Source organism: Salvelinus fontinalis, chromosome 26 (assembly GCF_029448725.1).
Source record: "Salvelinus fontinalis isolate EN_2023a chromosome 26, ASM2944872v1, whole genome shotgun sequence".
NCBI classification, from domain to species: Eukaryota; Metazoa; Chordata; class Actinopteri; order Salmoniformes; family Salmonidae; genus Salvelinus; species Salvelinus fontinalis.
This window is the reverse complement of record NC_074690.1, coordinates 30951769-30975533: the sequence shown is the minus strand read 5'-3', so window position 1 is coordinate 30975533 and position 23765 is coordinate 30951769. Positions and strand designations below refer to the sequence as shown.

General features: G+C 44.8%; 1 protein-coding gene across 4 annotated transcripts in view; it reads right to left on the bottom strand.

Annotated features, from left to right (window-relative positions):
- Positions 1–35: 35 nt before the first annotated feature.
- Positions 36–23765, bottom strand: part of LOC129824104 (rho GTPase-activating protein 21-like) — a 114279-nt gene continuing 90549 nt past the window's right edge. For 3 of the 4 annotated variants that reach the window (XM_055883441.1, XM_055883444.1, XM_055883443.1), the window contains 8 exons: positions 22884–23045; positions 11742–11820; positions 11508–11581; positions 11308–11397; positions 11035–11202; positions 6135–6246; positions 3457–3488; positions 36–3202 (listed from right to left, as the gene is read on the bottom strand). In XM_055883441.1, the coding sequence (XP_055739416.1) occupies positions 1562–3202; positions 3457–3488; positions 6135–6246; positions 11035–11202; positions 11308–11397; positions 11508–11581; positions 11742–11820; positions 22884–23045 (2358 nt within the window). In that variant the 3' untranslated portion in view covers positions 36–1561. The remainder of the gene's footprint in view (positions 3203–3456; positions 3489–6134; positions 6247–11034; positions 11203–11307; positions 11398–11507; positions 11582–11741; positions 11821–22883; positions 23046–23765) is intronic. The other variant, XM_055883442.1, reaches the window with a different exon arrangement.

The window sequence follows — 23765 nt, the reverse complement described above, 5'->3', positions numbered from 1 at the left end:
GGAGTGCAGGAGATTCTGAAACACCAGCCGTGCCCTTTTAGCCATTGATAAGATTTATTTCCAGTGTTTTAGGAGCTCGTGGCCCGTCAGAGTGAACAGGGTATATTGATACAAATGGTCCAGCAGTTCAATGAAGCCTCTTCATATGCAGGGAGGAATCTCTCATCTCTCCCTAGATAACCACTAGACTTAACACCCACACATACCATCAGGCTCCAATCAGCAACATCTCACAATACTGTACTTTTTACCTTACAAAAAAAATTATATTTGATGGAAATTAAACAAAAAAGCAGCTAAAACATGGGATTTATATACACATTTAAGTTACTCTTTTTTTTTACTGAAATATTTAAAATTCAAGTTCTGTTAAAATCCCCAAAAAGAAAAGTATAAAACATGCTAAGACCAGAGTGGAATGCCTAAGGAATGGAAGCCCAGCGTTCTTCTCCGTGTAAGATAGAACCTGTAGAACGACAGTGTTAGTCAACAATAAAAATGGCATTCATAGTAACATCTTTATGCATCTCAACAAAGACGATATGGCACCCTTTACAGTTCATTGAGGCACTTTCTATTGCGAAGAAACATGAATTCAGATTTGATTATTCAATTTCTTCTCCCTCTATAATTTTGCAGCAGTCCGATGCCAGTAACTGACTGAAGCATGAAACCACAAGCACATCAACAAATACACGGCATATTGCAATAGAGGGAAGTACTTGTTTACGGCTCCTTGTCTATCACTTAAAAGAAGGCTGGAATAAAAAGTCATTCTCGTATTTTCATGACGTCGTTAGTCCAGTGTCTTCTTGTCACAATGCACCTTGAGGCCACTTGACGGCGGCAACAGAGCACATATGGCAGTCCACAACACAGGCTACCCTGAAAATAAAAGCTCCCTTCAAGTAGACAGAAAGAGAGAGGAAGGGGGGATATGTACAATTTCAAATGTGAACACAAGCAACTAAAGCTTCAGTCAGTATTACAGCAAGCACATTGTACATTCTTCATTTGGTTACTGAAGGACTCACCTTTAACCAACTGAGACCCTCTTACAACAAACACAGCTCCACTGCAATACTTTTACAAACGTTCCCTGTACCTCCTAATCATCCTACTAGTCAGTTACTGTATCTTAAAGCCACTTAGCTAACCTTTACACAATCTTTAACGCCAGCCATGTTTAAACTTCCTTACACCTATCAAACTTCAGACTCCTCATTCTCCATTTTCTGTTAGGAGTGACGATTTCTCTACCCCAACGCCCATCCCAAACTCTTTCATATGTCATGAAAATGGAGAAAATATACCAATATCAATTGAATGTTTTGTTCCATGCCTTGTGTTAAGTAACACAAACCACCCCTGTGAAGTAAACATTCTAAGCGTACAAACATACACACGACCCAACAGACTCTTCGTACACACACTCAGAAGTCACTTCACAGTACCTGAACATGCTCACCGGTCAATTACAAAATAAAATCACCCACATCCATGGGTCTCAGACACAGACGATCAAACACATACACATCTCACAGACAGACGACACCCCCTCTCACAGGTACTGGTAGAAGCGAGAGTGGACCACCTGGGCGCCAGAGAGTTTGTGTGGGTGTGCGGTGGCCGACAGGCTCAGGCTTTTATTCTGGGGGCCTGCGTCTCCGTTCAGCAGCTCAGCTGGAGCCGGGCGTGGTGAGAAGGGTTCTGAGAGGGACGACGACGGGGCCTCCTGGGCCTGGTTGGGGTCAGGGCTGCGGAAGAGGAGCGGCGCACCCTGGTGTTCAGTGAAGTCCAGGCTGACCTCGGGGTTGGAGGTGCGGTGGCGCTCGCGGGCAATCCACTCCCGGATGGAGAAGTCCTGGGAAGAACACTTTGGCTTCAGCCGGTCCACGGCCGACAGCTCTGCCCGCGAGCCCCCGCCCATCCCGCCCTCCTGCCAGTTGCCCATCACAGACAGTTCAGCAAAGTCCCTCTGGCCTCCCATGGTGTGTCTGCGTCTGATGTTCTTCTTCTTTTCCCTGCGTCCCTCTGGAGAGCGGCTCCGCTGGGTACCCACCCCGAACATGTCGTCTACCGACGTCCGCAGGCGGAACTTCAGCCGGTCTGTGATCTTGAGACGCCACGCAGGCTCAGCCCCCACCTCTGACTCGCTGCGGGAGGAGCTGCTAAGGCTGTCAGTGGAACGTACCTTAACTGCCCCCGGAACGCAAGACAGCCTAGTGGAGTCCTTGTCGCTCCGCCCTCCGTCCAATGAGGACTCACTGTCAGTCTTCTGCCGCGCTGCTGACTTCTTCCGGGAGAGAGTGTCACATTCAATGAGTCTGTGGGAGGGGAGGGGCCTGGGGGCATCCGGCACATCTGATAGGTAGATCTTCTCCACCGGCCCTGCTTCTTTCCCACCCCCAACAAACACTGATAGGTCACTCTCACTATCCGTCTCTATGGGCCGGCCCTCACTAATCAGCTCACTACGCTCATCATCAGCGTCGTCTCCTCCCCTGCTCTCGGCCACCGAGCACACCTCTGGACTGAGCGTGCTCAGCTCGGCCCCTGTCAGGAAGGTCATGGAGGAGGTGGTGGAGTAGTCTGAGGTGATGGAGCTGACCTCTGCCCCTAGGCTGCTGGCCCCAGTCTCTGGCCCCAAGCCCCCCGTCCTGCCATGCCTCACCCTGGGACCTGTGACAGATGCCTGGGAGCTGGTGCTGTCCATGGTACCTAGGTCTGAGACCTCGTCGTAGTTGGAGGGAGGGTCCGACAGGGACGACTGGTGTGCCACCTGGCTGCGGTAGCCAAGTCTGGGGGACCGGGAGGGGGAGGGTGACGCATAGGGGGAGCAGGTGGAGGAGGTACGGAAGCTGGGGGTGTGTTTGGGAGAGGGCTGAGACATGAGGCTGTCTGAACGGTACTCTTTCCCGTTGGTTTGGAACCTGTCCCCTGGCTGTACCCCTCTTTCGCTGACGTCCTCGACATCCCTCTCCTCCTCCTCCTCTGTCTGGCTCTCTGGGGACCAGGCAGGGTGGAGGGCCTGGAGGCTCGGCTCTGGCTCCTCCTTCTTATCGAACACGGCATCCAGGTCGTCGTCAGAGCTGCTGGGCTGAGTCTTGTCCTTGGGCTTCTTACGCTTGCGGCTGACAAAGAAAGAGGAGAGCAGCATCTCCCTGCTACACTGGTCCTTCCCAGACCCCCACAAGCCCTGCTGGGACAGAGTATCAGGACGTCGCATTACATTAAAACACATCATTGTTCTTAAATGAGGAATTTCGCCAAGTCTGCTCTGAAACGGCACGGTCAATTGCTAATCATTCCGAATAAGATCTGCTAAATGTCTAAAATGTAAACGGTAGAACATTCCAGTGAGCAGGACAAGGCCTTTTAGATCTCTTTACTTAGTGAAGGTAATTAACATCAAATAGGAAGCAAGAGACAGCCAGACATCCCAGTGCCACTTACCTTTGATTTGGAGGAGTCACTACACGTTGAATCTGTGAGAGAGGAGAGGGGCATTAGTAACATCCTTTAAGACATATATAATCTGAACAACAAGTATCAAGGGAGAGCGACTGTATGCAGATCACAGGGTAGAAAGAAGAAGAGACAGAAACCTGCACCATGGGGGGCAGTAGATTCAACAGACAGTGGAGATATTTGTAGCCCACAGAGATGGACGAAGGAAATGCTGAAGAAAGACTCCGCCCATGAGTGGAAGAAGAGAAGAGGAGGCCAGTAATGGAGGGATGAGAGGAAGAAGATGAAACCCGGCAGTGTGCATTAGGACAGGAAGCAGCTCATGCTCATAACAGGATGTACCCAACGGGACGACATCAATACATCACGGACCACAGGTTACGTCAGTCACAGTACATAGACAGCCAATAGCAACAGGACATTCTATCCCAATTGAGAGGTATCAATCACAGAGGAAGGGATGACAAGTCAACACAACCAGAGTTAAGGGGACAGAGCAGTGTTAAGTCAGTAGTTCCACCCATGCAAGTTAGCCATAGAATGGACAGGTTGTGCAATATGTCTAGAGCTCGGTTTTACAATCCCTGTAGCACTCTTGAACATTTTAGTCTGAGTCAATTGAATATGACTGACGACCATAAACACTACAAAACAAGAACAGTACAAAAACCTTATCAAAGAAAATGTGAAAGAAACAATTTCCTACCGCATCAATACTACCACTATCAAGTCACAATAGTGTGGAGGGTACGACTTAAGTGTGTGCGCTTAATTTCGAGTTGTGTGTGCCCAAGTTGGGGTCAATTTCATTTAAATTCTTGTCAGCTGAATTGGACATGGAATATCTCCATATAGGAAATGTTATTTACCTGAATCAACTGGAATTTAGGTGGAATTGACTCAAACTGGTGCGTATATCAGTGTGCTACGCAAGGCTTTTGATGGGGGAGGTGGGTATTTGATAGATGTGGATGGTTGAGGCATTGGGGTAGAAGTATATAGCCGTGAAAGACAAGGAGGTAGCTAGGTGGCAGTGTTTGGCTGTAGTTGGTGTTTCTGATGCTGAAAGAACAGTGGTTCATTGATAAGACTGGGGGTGAATCTCAGAAGTCTTTGCTAGATTTTTTTGCGTCCTCGCCCACAAAACAACAGAGGGAAGCAAGGAGAGATCTCCTCAGACCTTGTCCTCCAATGCTGTCCTTGCTTCCATCTGACGTTTTGAGGAGACGGGGAGAAAGCGTACAAGAACATATGTTAGAGATTCACCCTATGGTGTCGATCTCAAACGTGACAGGAGGGCAGAAAGAGGCTGAAGGGGCTGAAGGGACTAATGCCATCAGAGCCACTTTGCTTACCACCTCACTGGTATCTATCTAACCACCCTAGTCAGTGTATATGGTGTGCGTGTGTGGGTCTAACGAGGTGCTGATCTCTCCTAGATGTAATTGTAGTGTGTTTGACAACAACCAGCTCAGCCCAACACCACTACAACACTACAACCCCCTGCCCCCCCACTCAGACGACATGACAGTAATGCCACATGAGCGGGCGGTTGTGAAACCGTGGTTTGACCGTACCATGCTACTTGTCCTCGCGATCAGCTTTAGAGACAACAAGAGACAGCAGAAAGGCTTTCAGTAGAAAGTACAGCAGGCACTGCTCTGTATGTAACCTTCAGGTTATTATGTATTTAGATTTTTTGGGGAAATATGAAAAACGTGCACACCGACAGGAAATGACAAAACATCGACTTCTCTTTCTTTCCGTTTTTCTTTTTTTTTCTCCTCTCCTTCATGTTTCACCACAATTTAACAGAGCTGAGGGTTTCTGCAGACTAGGCAGCTACACTGGTGACAACACTCATCGTCCTTCTTCCTACAGTCCCAGCTGTCCACCACTGACATTACAGAGTCCACCAGTGACATCAGCGAGTGATAGACGCCGCCCACTTGGCCTGTGTCAGATTGGGTCAATGTGTGAGTGCTGGACAGGGACAAGGGAGAAAAAAACACACTACACACAAACCAAGGGTAGGGGTCAGAAGGGTTAACACTTCCACTTTGTTGTTTTGTTTGTTTGTTGTTTTGGGGGGAAAGAACATGCCGGGTTTATGTGGTAGGAGGGGGGGAAGAAAATAACTGAAAGAAAAGGAGTCGTCATTCTCAAGATGAGGAAAGCACGGGGAGAAAAACGACGAGCAAAGAAAAAAAGAAAACATAAGAAAGCATAAGATGGAACTGGGAAAGAAATATAACAAATAAATAAAATAATGACATAACGAAACTGACCTTTATCCAAAACAAAAGGCTTAACAACATTTGCTATTTTTTTTTTATAGCAATTTCCAATTGTGTAACCCAAAATCCTCCCATTGAAGAATTGCTAAAATAGCTTGCCTTTACAAAAGCATGAGACTTTTCAGTAGACTTGCTTAACTTTAGCATTTGATCATCTCATGGAAAGCAAACAAGAAGCCTCTTACTTTAGGACTAACAAACACATACATCTCTAAACATACACACATTTCCTGGATCACTTTCCCTGAAGCTCATTAGTATACTTTGTTTTACACATGAGTAAATCTGGTATATGTAGTCAAACTAACAGGAGTGCTGTATTACATCCTCTCCAGGTGTGGTATCAATGAGCTTCAGCTGAATTACCTGAGACTTCCCCAGGCGAGGAGGTGGTTGTGGTCCGGCCGATGTTGGACAGCAGGTGGTCGATGTTGGGCACAGGCTGAGACTGCACTGTACTCTCTTGTTCCAATGAGGTCTAGAGGAGAGAAAGATTCAATGAAGGAGATGAATGGAGATTGTGTTGAAGTAAAGAAGGAAAGAGGGATGGAGAGAGAACCTCAAACAACACTTCAGGCAACCTGCAAGACCAACAAACAACTACATTTATTTATTTCACCTTTATTTAACCAGGTAGGCAAGTTGAGAACAAGTTCTCATTTACAATTGCGAACTGGCCAAGATAAAGCAAAGCAGTTTGACACATACAACAACACAGAGTTACACATGGAGTAAAACAAACATACAGTCAATAATACAGTAGAAAAATAAGTCTATATACAATGTGAGCAAGTGAGGTGAGAAGGGAGGTGAAGGCAAAAAAGAGAGAAAAAAAGGCCATGGTGGCGAAGTAAATACAATATAGCAAGTAAAACACTGGAATGGTTGATTTGCAGTGAAATAATGTGCAAAGTAGAGATAGAAATAATGGGGTGCAAAGGACCAAAATAAATAAATAAATAAATACAGTAGGGGGAGAGGTAGTTGTTTGGGGTAAATTATAGATGGGCTATGTACAGGTGCAGTAATCTGTGAGCTGCTCTGACAGCTGGTGCTTAAAGCTAGTGAGGGAGATAAGTGTTTCCAGTTTCAGAGATTTTTGTAGTTCGTTCCAGTCATTGGCAGCAGAGAACTGGAAGGAGAGGCGGCCAAAGGAAGAATTGGTTTTGGGGGTGACCAGAGAGATATACCTGCTGGAGCGCATGCTACAGGTAGGTGCTGCTATGGTGACCAGCGAGCTGAGATAAGGGGGGACTTTACCTAGCAGGGTCTTGTAGATGACCTGGAGCCAGTGGGTTTGGCGACGAGTATGAAGCGAGGGCCAGCCAACGAGAGCGTACAGGTCGCAGTGGTGGGTGGTATAAGGTGATTTGGTGACAAAACAGATGGCACTGTGATAGACTGCATCCAATTTATTGAGTAGGGTATTGGAGGCTATTTTGTAAATGACATCACCGAAGTCGAGGACTGGTAGGATGGTCAATTTTACACGGGTATGTTTGGCAGCATGAGTGAAGGATGCTTTGTTGCAGAATAGGAAGCCAATTCTAGATTTAACTTTGGATTGGAGATGTTTGATGTGAGTCTGGAAGGAGAGTTTACAGTCTAACACCTAGGTATTTGTAGTTGTCCATATATTTTAAGTCAGAGCAGTCCAGAGTAGTGATGTTGGACAGGCGGGCAGGTGCAGGCAGCGATCGGTTGAAGAGCATGCATTTAGTTTTACTTGTATTTAAGAGCAATTGGAGGCCACGGAAGGAGAGTTGTATGGCATTGAAGCCTGCGTGGAGGGTGGTAAACACAGTGTCCAAAGAAGGGCCAGAAGTATACAGAACGGTGTCGTTTGCGTAGAGGTGGATCAGAGATTCACCAGCAGCAAGAGCGACATCATTGATGTATACAGAGAAGAGAGTCGGTCCAAGAATTGAACCCTGTGGCACCCCCATAGAGACTGCCAGAGGCCCGGACAACAGACCCTCCGATTTGACACACTGAACTCCATCAGAGAAGTAGTTGGTGAACCAGGCGAGGCAATCATTTGAGAAACCAAGGCTGTCGAGTCTGCCGATGAGGATGTGGTGATTGACAGAGTCGAAAGCCTTGGCCAGGTCAATGAATACGGCTGCACAGTATTGTTTCTTATCGATGGCGGTTAAGATAACGTTTAGGACCTTGAGCGTGGCTGAGGTGCACCCATGACCAGCTCTGAAACCAGATTGCATAGCGGAGAAGGTATGGTGGGATTCGAAATGGTCGGTAATCTGTTTGTTGACTTGGCTTTTGAAGACCTTAGAAAGGCAGGGTAGGATAGATATAGGTCTGTAGCAGTTTGGGTCAAGAGTGTCCCCCCCTTTGAAGAGGGGGATGACCGCAGCTTCTTTCCAATCTTTGGGAATCTCAGACGACACGAAAGAGAGGTTGAACAGGCTAGTAATAGGGGTTGCAACAATTTCGGCAGATAACTTAAAAAAGGGTCCAGATTGTCAAGCACGGCTGATTTGTAGGGTTCCAGATTTTGCAGCTCTTTCAGAAACATCAGCTGACTGGATTTGGGAGAAGGAGAAATGGGGAAGGCTTGGGCGAGTAGCTGTGGGGGGTGCAGTGCTGTTGACCAGGGTAGGGGTAGCCAGGTGGAAAGCATGGCCAGCCGTAGAAAAATGCTTATTGAAATTCTCAATTATAGTGGATTTATCGGTGGTGACAGTGTTTCCTGTCTTCAGTGCAGTTGGCAGCTGGGAGGAGGTGTTCTTATTCTCCATGGACTTTACCATTTCCAAGAACTTTTTTGAGTGTGTTGCAGGAAGCAAATTTCTGTTTGAAAAAGCTAGCCTTGGCTTTTCTAACTGCCTGTGTATATTGGTTTCTAGCTTCCATGAAAAGTTGCATATCACAGTTCGATGCTAATGCAGAACGCCATAGGATGTTTTTGTGTTGGTTAAGGGCAGTCAGGTCTGGAGAGAACCAAGGGCTATATCTGTTCCTGGTTCTAAATTTCTTGAATGGGGCATGGTTATTTAAGATGGTGAGGAAGGCATTTAAAAAAACAAAAAAAACAGGCATCTTCTACTGACGGGATGAGATCAATATCCTTCCAGGATACCCCGGTCAGGTCGATTAGAAAGGCCTGCTCGCTGAAGTGTTTCAGGGAGCGTTTGACAGTGATGAGTGGAGGTCATTTGACCGCTGACCCATTACGGATGCAGGCAATGAGGCAGTGATCGCTGAGATCTTGGTTGAAAACAGCAGAGGTGTATTTAGAGGGCAAGTTAGTTAGGATTATATCTATGAGGGTGCCCGTGTTTACGGTTTTGGGGTGGTACCTGGTAGGTTCATTGATAATTTGTGTCAGATTGAGGGCATCAAGTTTAGATTGTAGGATGGCTGGGGTGTTAAGCATGTTCCAGTTTAGGTCGCCTAGCAGCACGAGCTCTGAAGATAGATGGGGGGCAATCAGTTCACATATGGTGTCCAGAGCACAGCTGGGGGCAGAGGGTGGTCTATAGCAGGCGGCAACGGTGAGAGACTTGTTTTTAGAGAGGTGGATTTTTAAAAGTAGGTTCAAATTGTTTGGGTACAGACCTGGATAGTAGGACAGAACTCTGCAGGCTATTTTTGCAGTAGATTGCAACACCGCTTTGGCCGTTCTATCTTGTCTGAAAATGTTGTAGTTAGGGATGAAAATGTCAGAATTTTTGGTGGTCTTCCTAAGCCAGGATTCAGACACGGCTAGAACATCCGGGTTGGCAGAGTGTGCTAAAGCAGTGAATAAAACAAACTTAGGGAGGAGGCTTCTAATGTTAACATGCATGAAACCAAGGCTATTACGGTTACAGAAGTCATCAAAAGAGAGCGCCTGGGGAATAGGAGTGGAGCTAGGCACTGCAGGGCCTGGATTCACCTCTACATCCTCAGAGGAAGAGTAGGAAAAGGGTACGGCTAAAAGCTATGAGAATTGGTCGTCTAGAACAGAGTAAAAGGAGGTTTCCGGGGGCGATAAAATAGCTTCAAGGTATAATGTACAGACAAAGGTATGGTAGGATGTGAATACAGTGGAGGTAAACCTAGGTATTGAGTGATGATGAGAGAGATATTGTCTCTTGAAACATCATTGAAACCAGGTGATGTCATCGCATGTGTGGGTGGTGGAACTGAAAGGTTGGATAAGGTATAGTGAGCAGGGCTAGAGGCTCTACAGTGAAATAAGCCAATAAACACTAACCAGAACAGCAATGGACAAGGCATATTGACATTAAGGAGAGGCATGCTTAGTCGAGTGATCATAAGGGTCCAGTGAGTAGAGGTTGGTTGTGGTCACGGCGATTCAGACAGCTAGCCGGGCCATCGGTAGCAAGCTAGCATAGGATAGAGGTCTGTTTTTAGCCACCTCGTGCGTTTCCGTCGGTTGATTAGTGGGGTTCCGTGTGGTAGAGGGGATCAATCCAATTGGCAAAATAGATATAGGTATAGTGACCCAAGAAAAATTGCCCGATAGACTTATGCCGATAAGACAGCTAACGATTAGCGGGCCGCAGATGGGCGTTCAGGTAACGTCGCAACGGAGGGGCCAGTTGGATAACTCCCTCGGGCAGATAACGGTGGTAGTCCAGTCGTGAAGGCCCGATGGGGCTCCGCATTGGCAGTAAAACGGGTCCGGATAGGTGATTGTAGCCCAGGAGTGGCTGATGGAACTCGTCAGCTGGCTAGCTCCGGAATAATTGATGTTTGCTCCGGGATCGACGTAAGCCAATAGTCACACGGATAGCAGCTAGCTAGCTGCGAAATCCAGGTGTAAATGTCCAGAGCTTGCGGTTGAAATCCGGGGATATGGAGAGAAAAATAGGTCCGGTATGTTCTGGTCTGAGTCGCGTTGTGCAAAACTGGTGATAGATTTTCGAGCTAAAGGAATAGCTGATGACCACAAACCGTGGTTAGCTCAATACTAACGTTAGCCAGGAAACTGGCTAGCTTCTCGTTAGCTTCTGGTTAGCTTCTATTGTGGATTTCAGATTTGAGGTAAATAATACTTTTTGCAATTTTTATTGGTGAGGCGGGTTGCAGGAGAGTGTTTTGAAGTTGAGTTTTTGGAAAAGAAAATATATAAAAGATATGTGAAGAAAGGTGTAAATATTTATATACGGGACAAGACGAGGACAAAGGACGTCTGACTGCTATGCCATCACACAACGAACATTTAACATTCTCTGCCATAACCAGCTGAGAGTAATGAGATTCATGTTTAGACGTGAGAGAGCGAGCTGCTACGTACAACAGGGTCATCGTCCCCCTCCTCAGTGAAGAACCAGTCGTACTGCTGAATGAGGTTCTCCACTATCTTGCACTGGTCTGGCATGTGGTTGACCATGTTGGTCATGTTGTCCTCAGAGGTTCTGACCAGGGTTGGACCAAACACGATGGCCAGGTTACGAGGCTCCATCTGGGGGGAGAGATGAGCAAAAGTGGCTTCCAGTCCATATACACTAGGCCTCTAACATTAAAAGGCTCCATTTCAAAATACTTTTAAACCCTCAAGCTGACATACCTTATTTTTCTCACAGTTTTCAGAGACCAACTTGAGGTGTCCAGAGAGAAATTTGAGGGTTTCATAGTGATGATCAGGCAATTCAAGAATCTGTGAAGAGAACCAACTTTCAATGCTAGAATGCAACAATTCAAACATTCAAATTCAATTCAAACGCTACAGATCTAACATAAACCCTCATAGCATGAGCTATAACTTACCAGCCTCTTGAGTTCTTTTAACCTCTCCACTGAGTCTTCTGTTCGATTGGCTTCAATAAAATCTGCATATTTTTCTGGAAAAGAAATATAAGAATCACTTAGTATCTCCAGTGACCAAGACCGAACATGGAGCAATAAGGCATACTATAAATAAATACGTGACTTATTAACAACTTCCTTAACAAATGTTCTCTTCTTTACAGACATGCATTTACACTGTGTTCAGTGACTCACCATTTGTGAAAAGGGGCTCTGGAAGTTTCCGGAAGAAGGATTTCAGTAAACTACTGATCACGTTGAGGTCCTTCCATTTCTGTTGGGGAAAACAAGAGAGAAAAAGCATTAAAGACATTGTGAAGTATGGGAGAGATACAGTGCCTTCAGAAACCCATCAACTTTTTCCATATTTTGTTGTGTTATAGCCTGAATTTTAAATTAATAATAAAATAAAAAATTGTCACTGGCCTACACACAAATACCCCATAATGTCAAAGTGGAATTATGTTTTTAGAAATTTGTACAAATTATTTCAAAATGAAATGTCTTGAGTCAATAATTATACAACTTATTTGTTATGGCAAGCCTAATTAAGCTTATGTGTAAAAATGTGCTTAACAAGTCACATAAGTTGCCTGGACTCACTATGTGCAATAATAGTGTTTAACATAACTTTTAATGACTACCTCTTCTCGTTACACCAAACATAAAATGATCTGCTCCCGAGTGGCGCAGCGGTATAAGGCACTGCATCTCAGTGCTTGGGGCGTCACTACAGACACCCTGGTTCAAATCCAGGTTGTATCACAGCCAGATGTGATTGGGAGTCCCATAGGGCGGTGCCCAATTGGCCCAGCGTCATCCGTCATTGTAAATAAGAATTTGAAAAAAGGGTAAATAAACTAAAAATCTGTAAGGTACTCAGCCGAGCAGGGAATTTCAAACACAGATTCAACCACAAAGACCAGGGAGGATTTCCAATGCCTCGCAAAGAAGTGCACCTATTGTAGATCAAATTAAATTAAAAAGTAGACATTGATAAGATGTGATAGGAGAAAACTGAGGATGGATCAACATTGTAGTTACTCCACAACACTAACCTAAATGACAGAAGGAAAAGGAAGCCTGTAGAGAATAAAAATATCCCAAAACATGCATCCTGTTTGCAACAAGGCACTAAAGTAATACTGCAAAAAATGTGGCAAAGCAACTAACTTTTAGTCCCGAATAGAAAATCAACTAACATTTTATCAGTCACATGAGCCGAATACAACAGGTGTAGACTGTACAGGGAAATGGTTAAATAGTTTTTTCCCCCTCAGTAATCTACACACAGTACCCCATAACGACAAAGCAAAAATGTGGGGGGGGGGGGGACAAAAAAACAATTTACATAGGTATTCAGACCCTTCACTCAGTACTTTGTTGAAGCACCTTTGGCAGCAATTACAGCCTTGAGTCTTCTTGGGTATGATGCTACAAACATGGCACACCTGTATTTGGGGAGTTTCTCCCATTCTCTCTGTAGATACTCTCAAGCTCTGTCGTTGGATGGGGAGCTATTTTCAGGTCTCTCAAGAGATGTTTCATTCAAGTCAGGGCTCTGGCTGGGCTACTCAAGGGCATTCAGAGACTGGTCTCAAAGCCACTCCTGCGTTGTCTTGGCTATGTGCTTAGGTTCCTTGTCCTGTTTCAAGGTGAACCTTCACCCGAGTCTGAGGCCCTGAGCGCTCTGGAGTGCTCTAGTCTCCCAGTCCCTGCCGCTGAAAAACATCCCCACAGCATGATGCTGCCACCACCATGCTTCACCGTAGGGATGGTGCCAGGTCTCCTCCAGACGTGACGCTTGGCATTCAGGCAAAGGAGTTGAAACCTGGTTTCATCAGACCAGAGAGTCTTGTTTCTCATGGTCCTTCAGGTGCTTTTTTGGAAAACTCCAAGCGGGTTGTCATGTGCGTTTTAATGATGGCTTCCATCCTCCTATAGATCTCCATTTTTATGGAATGGTCTGCCTACCCATGTGAGAGACGCAGACTCGGTCTCAACCTTTAAGTCTTTACTGAAGACTTATCTCTTCAGTAGGTCATATGATTGAGTGTAGTCTGGCCCAGGAGTGTGAAGGTGAAAGGAAAGGCTCTGGAGCAACGAACCGCCCTTGCTGTCTCTGCCTGGCCGGTTCCCCTCCACTGGGATTCTCTACCTCTAACCCTATTACAGGGGCTGAGTCACTGGCTTACTGGTGCTCTTTCATGCCGTCCCTAGGAGGGGTGCGTCACTTGAGTGGGTTGAGTTACTGGCGTGATCTTCCTGTCTGGGTTGGCGCCCCCCCTTGGTTTGTGCTGTGGTGGAGATCTTTGTGGGCTATACTCGGCCTTGTCTCAGGATTGTAAGTTGGTGGCTGAAGATATCCCTCTAGTGGTGCGGGGGCTGTGCTTTGGCAAAGTGGGTGGGGTTATATCCTTCCTGTTTGGCCCTGTCCGGGGGTATCATCGGATGGGGCCACAGTGTCTCCTGACCCCTCCTGTCTCAGCCTCCAGTATTTATGCTGCAGTAGTTTGTGTCGGGGGGCTAGGGCCAGTTGGTTATATCTGGAGTACTTCTCCTGTCTTATCCAGTGTCCTGTGTGAATTTAAGTATGCTCTCTAATTCTCTACTTCTCTCTTTCTTTCTCTCTCTCTCTCTCTCTCTCGGAGGACCTGAGCCCTAGGACCATACGTCAGGACTACTGGGCATGATGACTCCTTGCTGTCCCCAGTCCACCTGGCCTTGCTGCTGTTCCAGTTTCAACTGTTCTGCCTGCAGTTATGGAACCCCTACCTGTCCCAGACCTGCTGTTTTCAACTCTTAATGATCGGCTATGAAAAGCCAACTGACATTTATTCCTGATTATTATTTGACCATGCTTGTCATTTATGAACATTTTGAACATCTTGGCCATGTTCTGTTCTAATCTCCACCCGGCACAGCCAGAAGAGGACTGGCCACCCCTCATAGCCTGGTTCCTCTCTAGGTTTCTTCCTGGGTTTTGGACTTTCTAGGGAGTTTTTCCTAGCCACCGTGCTTCTACACCTGCATTGCTTGCTGTTTGGGGTTTTAGGCTGGGTTTCTGTACAGCACTTCGAGATATTAGCTGATGTACGAAGGGCTATATAAAATAAACTTGATTGATTGATCTGGCCACTCTACCATAAAGGCCTGATTATTGGAGTGTTGAAGAGATTGTAGTTCTCTGGAAGGTTCTCACATCCTCACAGAAGAACTCTGGAGCTCTGTCATAGAAAATCGGATTCTTGGTCACTTCCCTGACCAAGGCCCTTCTCCCCTGATAATATAATTTATATGTTTAAATTAATGATTAGAATATTCCACCCTGAAACCATATAATTGTATGAAATGGATTAGAATCATACAATTATATTCTGATGATGTGTGTAGTTTTAGTCAGAATTAGGTTAAAACAATGTACCGTGATTGCTGGACTATTAAGCGCACCTGAATATAAGCCGTACCCACAGAATATTTTACAAATATGTATTTTGTACATAAATAAACCGCACATGTCTATAAGCCGCAAGTGCCTACCGGTACATTGAAACAAATGAACTTTACACAGCCTTTAAACGAAACACTGCTTGTAACAAAAAATAAATAGTCTTTTAAACGAAACACGGCTTGTAACAAAAATAAATAGGCTTTAACGAAACACGGCTTGTAACAAAAATAAAAAATAAATAGCAGTAAACAGTAGCCTACCAAGAAAGTCAAACTTCATTGCGGTGGCGATTGTTTTGGCTTTCAGTCGGGTCTGCACAGTTCCAACGTCTTATCATCGACTCATTTCCTCATTTCCTTTTCCAACAGCCAGATCGATCGCCTTCAACTTGAAAGCTGCATCATATGCATTTCTCCGTGTCTTTGCCATGATGAGGGTGACAAAATGACTACCATAATCAGAATGATGGCAAGTTTGAGCGCGCTCGATTTACGTCACATTATGTGACGGTGCTCAGTTTTTTGGCGGCATGAATCTTGTGAAAAAAACAAAAACATAAATTAGCCGCGTCATTGTATAAACCGCGAGGTTCATAGCGTGGGAAAAAAGTAGAGGCTTATTGTCCGGAAATTACGGTACATGTATAGTGGAAAAACCCAGACTGTCTGAGCAAGGCGTAGCTCAGGATTTGAACTTGTATGGGGGGAGGGAAGGCCGAAGAAACATACCGAGAACAGTTAGACTGTGTTTGAACCCACCTGGCAGGAACTGAGAAAACTTAGGAGGACAGGGAGGAATTCTCAAGGTTTCTCTAATCTCGGGGGGAATGGAACTGTCGGCAGGGTAGGCATACACAGTGGTGAGAACCATGAAGAAGGATAAAACTCACATACTGTTTGTGTGTATGTATGTGAGTAGGATATCTACTGTTTGTGTGGAAGTATGTGCGCAGCTATAAAATGGATGTCTTTGTATAATGGACTTCAGAACGTTCTCTGAATAAACGGTACACTCTTTTTGCATTAGCCGAGTCTTACTAATTCTTATTAAACCCTTGGTCTTTACAGATCTCGGGGATTGGTCAGAGTTATTGATTGATTGATTGTTATTATCATTGGAATAGAAAATTCTCGTGCCATCCACCCATTGCTCAGTTTGTCCGGGCAGCCAGCTCTAGGAAGAGTCTTCGTGGTTCCAAACTTCTTTAATTTAAGAATGATGGAGGACACTGTGTTCTTGGGGACCTTCAGTGCTGCAGACATGTTTTGGTACCCTTCCCCAGATCTGTGCCTCGACACAATCCTGTATCGGAGCTCTACAGACAATTCCTTTGACCTCATGGCTTGGTTTTTATTCTGACATGCACTGTCAACTGTGGGACCATATTTAGAAAGGTGTGTGCCTTTCCAAATCATGTCCAATCAAATGAATTTACTACAGGTGGACTCCAATCAAGATGTATAAACATCAAGGATGTTCACTGGAAACAGGATGCACCTGAGCTCAATTTCGAGTTTCATAGCAAAGGGTCTGAATACTTATGTAAATAAGGTATGTGTTTTATTTTTAATACATTTGCAAAAATCTATAAAAACCTGTTTTCGCTTTGTCATTATGGGGTATTGTGTAGATTGATGCACACAAAAAATACATAATCCATTTTAGAATAAGGCTGTAATGTAACAAAATGTGGAAAAAGTCAAGGGGTCTGAATACTTCTTGAATGCTCTGTACATGTGGGTATGGGTAAAAGTGTCCAGGCAATCATATTCAGTATAATAAACAGAGTAGCAGCAGCATATGTGAAGTGTGAAAATGTATGTGTGAGTATGTATGTGGGGCGTCAATATGCATGTGTGAGTGTGTGTGTGTGTGTGTTTTGCGTGAGTGAGCGTATGCAGTGTTTGTGCGTGTATATGTGTGAGTGTTTGGGTTGAGTCTAGTGAGTGTGCATAGAACCAGGGCAAGGAAGTCAGTGCAAAACAATTAAGATAAATAAATATAAAAAGGGTTCAATATAAACTGTCCGGATAGCCGTCTGATTAACTGTTCAGGTGCCATTTGATCCCAGACTTCGCGCTCCGGTACCGCTTGCAGAGAGAACAGTCTGACTTGGGTGGCTGGAGTTCTTGACAATTTTTAGTGCCTTTCTCTGACAACACCTGGTAGGTCCTGGATGGCAGGGAGTTTGGCCCCAGTGATGTACTGGGCCGTATACACTACCCTCTGTAGCGCCTTGTGGTCGGATGCCGAGCAGTTGCCATACCAAGCGGTGACGCAGCCAGTCAAGATGCTCTCAATGGTGCAGCAATATAACTTTCTGAAGATCTCAGGGCCCATGCCAAATCTGTTCAGCTTCCTGAGGGGGAAGAAGCATTGTCGTGCCCTCTTCACGACTGTTTGTGTGTTTGGACCATGATAGGTCCTTAGTGATGTGGACACCAAGGAACTTGAAGATTTCAACCCGCTCCACTACAGCCCCGTTGATGTGAATGGGGCCGTGTTCGGCCCTCCGTTTCCTGTAGTCTTTGATACATTTTTCTTGCCCACGTTGAGGGAAAGGTTTTTGGCCTGGCATCAGACTGCCAGGTCTCTGACCTCCTCCCTATAAGCCTCCTCATCGTCGTCGGTGATCAGACCTTCCACCGACGTGTTGTCTGCAAACTTAATGATGGTGTTGGATTTGCGAGCGGCACGCAGTCGTGAGTGAACAGGGAGTACAGGAGGAAACTGAGCACGCACCCAAGGGATCCCCGTGTTGAGAGTCAGCGTGGCGGACGTGTTGTTTCCTACCCTCACCACCTGGGGTCGGCCCATCAGGAAGTCCAGGATCCGGTTGTAGAGGGAGGTACAGTCCCAGGGCCCTTAGCTTAGTGATGAGCACTATGGTGTTGAACGCTGAGCTGTAGTCAATGAACAACATTCTCACGTAGGTGGTCCTTTTGTCCAGGTGGGAAAGGGCAGTGTGATGTACAATAGAGAAGAGAGGTCGACCGATTAAATCGGCATGGCCGATAAATTAGGGCCGTTTAAGTTTAAAACAATAGCATTTTTGGATGTCGATTATGGCTGATTACATTGCAATCCACAAGGAGACTGCGTTATGTTATGACCACATGTTACGCGAGTGCAGCATCAAAAGGACCAGATGGCTGCAAGGAGCCAAGTTAAGTTGCTAGCTAACATTAAACTTATCATATAAAAAAATCTTAACATAATCACTAGTTAACTACACATGGTTGATGATATTACTAGTTCAACTAGCTTGTCCTGCGTTGCATATAATCAATGCGGTGCCTGTTAATTTATCATCAAATCACAGCCTACTTCAACTTTGCCAAACGGGTGATGATTTAAAAAAAGCACATTCGCGAAAAAAGCACCATCGTTGCACCAACGTACCTAACCATAAACATCAATGCCTTTCAAAAAAAAATCTATACACAAGTATATATTTTTTAAACCTGCATATTTAGTTAAAATAAATTAATGTTAGCAGGCAATATATTAACTACGGAAATTGTGTCACTTCTCTTGGGTTCAGTGCCAGCAGAGTCAGGCTCATTGCGAAGTGTGAAGACCATTTTTTCCTAACAAAGACCGTAATTAATTTGCCAGAATTCTACATAATTATGACATAACATTGAAGGTCGTGCAATGTAACAGCAATCATTTAGACTTAGGGTAGCCACCCGTTCAATAAAATAAGGAACGATTCCATATTTCACTGAAAGAATAAACGTTTTGTTTTCGAAATAACAGTTTCCAGATTTTACCATATTAACAACATAATGCTCATATTTCTGTGTGTTTATTATATTATAATTAAGTCTATAACTTGATATTTGATAGAGCAGTCTGACTGAGCGGTTGTAAGCAGCAGCAGGCTCGTAAGCATTCATTCAAACAGCACTTTCCTGCATTTGCCAGCAGCTCTTAGCAATGCTTGAAACACAGCGCTGTTTATGACTTCAAGCCTACTGTATCAACTCCCGAGATTAGGCTGGCAATATAATACAATAGTGCCTATAAGAACATCCAATAGTCAAAGGTATATGAAATACAAATGGTAGAGAGAGAAATAGTCCTATAATTCCTATAATAACTACAACCTAAAACTTCTTAACTAGGAATATTGAAGACTCATGTTAAAAGGAACCACCAGCTTTCATATGTTCTCATGTTCCGAGCAAGGAACTTAAACGCTAGCTTTTTTACATGGCACATATTGCACTTTTACTTTCTTCTTCCACACTGTTTTTGCATTATTTAAACCAAATTGAACATGTTTCGTTATTTATTTGAGACTAAATAGATTGTATGTATTATATTAAGTTAAAATAAAAGTATTCATTGTTCATTCAGTATTGTTGTAATTGTCATTATTACAAATATATATATATATATATATATATATATATATATATATATATATATATATATATATATATATATATACACTGCTCAAAAAAATAAAGGGAACACTTAAACAACACAATGTAACTCCAAGTCAATCACACTTCTGTGAAATCAAACTGTCCACTTAGGAAGTAACACTGATTGAAAATACATTTCACATGCTGTTGTGCAAATGGAATAGACAAAAGGTGGAAATTATAGGCAATTAGTAAGACACCCCCAAAAAAGGAATGGTTCTGCAGGTGGTGACCACACACAACTTCTCAGTTCCTATGCTTCCTGGCTGATGTTTTGGTCACTTTTGAATGCTGGCGGTGCTCTCACTCTAGTGGTAGCATGAGACGGAGTCTACAACCCACACAAGTGGCTCAGGTAGTGCAGTTCATCCAGGATGGCACATCAATGCGAACTGTGGCAAAAAGGTTTGCTGTGTCTGTCAGCGTAGTGTCCAGAGCATGCAAGCGCTACCAGGAGACAGGCCAGTACATCAGGAGACGTGGAGGAGGCCGTAGGAGGGCAACAACCCAGCAGCAGGACCGCTACCTCCGCCTTTGTGCAAGGAGGTGCACTGCCAGCGCCCTGCAAAATGACCTCCAGCAGGCCACAAATGTGCATGTGTCTGCTCAAACGGTCAGAAACAGACTCCATGAGGGTGGTATGAGGGCCCGACGTCCACAGTTGGGGGTTGTGCTTACAGCCCAACACCGTGCAGGACGTTTGGCATTTGCCAGAGAACACCAAGATTGGCAAATTCGCTACTGGCGCCCTGTGCTCTTCACAGATGAAAGCAGGTTCACACTGAGCACATGTGGCAGTCTGGAGACGCCGTGGAGAACGTTCTGCTGCCTGCAACATCCTCCAGCATGACCGGTTTGGTGATGGGTCAGTCATGGTCTGGGGTGGCATTTCTTTGTGGGGCCGCACAGCCCTCCATGTGCTCGCCAGAGGTAGCCTGACTGCCATTAGGTACCGAGATGAGATCCTCAGACCCCTTGTGAGACCATATGCTGACACATGCACATTTGTGGCCTGCTGGAGGTCATTTTGCAGGGCTCGGGCAGTGCACCTCCTTGCACTAAGGCGGAGGTAGCGGTCCTGCTGCTGGGTTGTTGCCCTCCTTCGGCCTCCTCCACGTCTCCTGATGTACTGGCCTGTCTCCTGGTAGCGCCTGCATGCTCTGGACACTACGCTGACAGACACAGCAAACCTTTTTGCCACAGTTCGCATTGATGTGCCATCCTGGATGAACTGCACTACCTGAGCCACTTGTGTGGGTTGTAGACTCCGTCTCATGCTACCACTAGAGTGAGAGCACCGCCAGCATTCAAAAGTGACCAAAACATCAGCCAGGAAGCATAGGAACTGAGAAGTGGTCTGTGGTCACCACCTGTAGAATCACTCCTTTATTGGGGGTGTCTTGCTAATTGCCTATAATTTCCACCTTTTGTCTATTCCATTTGCACAACAGCATGTGAAATTTATTGTCAATCAGTGTTGCTTCCTAAGTGGACAGTTTGATTTCACAGAAGTGTGATTGATTTGGAGTTACATTGTGTTATTTAAGTGTTCCCTTTATTTTTTTGAGTAGTGTATATATATATAGGGATGATGGTGTTTATGTGAGCCATGACCAGCCTTTCATGGCTACAGATGTGAGTTCTACGGGCAGTAGTCATTTAGACAGGCTACCATGGCGCTCTTGGGCACAGGGACTACGGTGGTTTGCTTGACACGTAGGTATTACAGACTAGGTCAGAGACAGGTTGAAAATGTCAGAGAAGACACTTGCCATCTGGTAAGCACATGCTCCAAGTATGCGCCCTGGTAATCCGTCTGTACCAGCGGTCTTGTGAATGTTACCCTGCTTAAAAGGCCATACTCTTATCGACTATAGAGAGCGTGGCGATACAGTCATCCGGAACAGCTGGTGCTCTCACGCATGGTTCAGTGTTGCTTGCCTCAAAGCGAGCAAAGGAGGCATTTTGCTAATCTGGTAGGCTTGTGCCACTGGGAAGCTCTCGGCTGTGCTTTCCTTAGATATCTGTGATTGTTTGCAAACCCTGCCACCTGACGAGCTTCAAGAGCCGTTGTAGTAGGATTCGATCTTAGTCCTGTACTGACACTGTCATTTTTTAAATGTATTTTACCTTTATTTAACTAGGCAAGTCAGTTAAGAACAAATTCTAGCCTTTAGCTCAATACGGTTGTTGCCTGTAATCCATGGCTTCTGGTTGGGATATGTACGTATAGTCACTATGGGGACAAGGTTGTCAATGCACTAATTAATGAAGCTGGTGACCGATGTGAACTCCTCAATGCCATAGGACGAATCCAGTCTGTGCTAGCGAAACAGTCATGTAGCTTAGCATCCGCTTCATCTGACCACTTCCGCATTGAGCTGGTATTTCCTGTTTGAGTTTTTGTTTGTAAGCAGAAATCAGGAAGATAGAGTTATGGTCCGATTTCCCAAATGGAGGGAGAGCTTTGTATGCGTCTCTGTGTGTGGAGTAAAGGTAATTTAAAGTTGTTTTTCCATCTAGTTGTAAAGGTGACATGCTGGTAGAAATGAGGCACAACTGATTTTAGTTGTCCTGCATTAAAATCACCAGCCACTAGGAGCGCCGCCCCTGGATGAACATTTTCTTGTTTGCTTATGACTTTATACAGCTCGTTGAGTCTGGTCTTAGCGCCAGCATCGGTTTGTGTTGGTAAATAGAGACCCATGAAAAATAGATTAAAACTCAGTGTGTTATGTTTAGGGCAAATCCAATACAAAACATTACTGAGTTCCACTCTCCATATTTTCAAGCATAGAGGTGGCTGCATCATGTTATGGGTATGCTTGTAATAATTAAAGACCAGGGATTTTTTCAGGTTCAAAAATAAACAGAATGGAGCTAAGCACAAGCACAATCCTAGAGGAGAACCTGGTTCAGTCTGCTTTCCACCAGACACTGGGAGATGAATTCACCTTTCAGCAGGACAATAACCTAAAACACAAGGCCAAATCCACACTTGCGTTATTTACCAAGTGAATGTTCCTGTGTGGCCAATCTACTTGAAAATCTGTAGCAAGAACTGAAAATGGTTGTCTAGCCATGATCAGCAACCAATTTGACAGAGCCTGAAGAAATTTAAAAATAATAAATGGTCACATATTGCACAATCCAGGTGTGGGAAGCTCTTAAAGACTTACCCAAAAAGACTCACAGGTGTAATCGCTGCCAAAGGTGCTTCTACAAAGTAGTCACTCAGGGGTACGAATACTTATGTAAATTAAATATCTGTATTTCATTTTCATTTTCAATAAACATGTTTTCACTGTTAATATGGGGTAGTGTGTGTAGATGGGTGAGTAAAAAAATAAATATATCAATTTTGAATTCAGGCTGTAACAAAATGTGGAATAAGTCAAGGGGTATGAACACTTTCTGAAGACACTGTATGCATGCGTGTCTGTCACTCACGTCTTCTTGGATGTCGATGTCACTCATCAGTCCTTTACTGTCCAGCTCCTCCTGCATGCTGGAGATGGCAGCGTTGTTTCCCGGTACTCTGTAGATCCCAGTGTACTCTAGCCCTCGTTCCTCTACCAGCTTACAGCACACATCCACGATGAGGGGAACAAACTACACAACACAAACAAAGTCTTTAGCATTATACATATTGGATGAACCAAGAAACAGACATCACTTTCATATACACAAAGCAGAACTTATACCGCAAACATTAAAGGGAAATTTAACCGCTGCTCGTTCCCTGTATATGTCTGACCATTAATATGTCATAAAAACCCATAAGCAAATACGAGTGTTTCTGCATTTCAACGGTAGAAACGTGACATTTACGTTTCCTGGTTCAAGCGAACCACAACATCCAGAATTCATCGCGATTTCAGGACGTAGTTCCGCCCCTGTCAAGGTGGATCCAGTTGCAAATGGGAGATAGAGATACAGGTATGTAGGAGATACAGGTCGTGTAGCTAACGTTACTGACAGGACCAGCCACTTGTTCATGGAACATCAGCTTGCGAATAGCCATTTATTATTCTTTGTGTCAACAACAACTGTAAAGTAGTAAAATGTTGGCTAATCACTGACTAGTGTGTATCCTACAGACTAATCCGGCTGAGGATGACCTTGACGCCAGCTTAAGTAGTACAGATCCTGTAGACACATTGGATGAAAGCTCAACATCATTGGACTCGGAAGAGGAAAATACCATATGGGGCTGGCAAGAGCCAAAGTGTATAGTCTGAGTCCAAGGTCATGAGCTCGAAGTTCTGACACACCAGCTGCCATTACCAAACACAGGACAAGGTTCACGAGCTGAAAAAAACTCAGGACCCT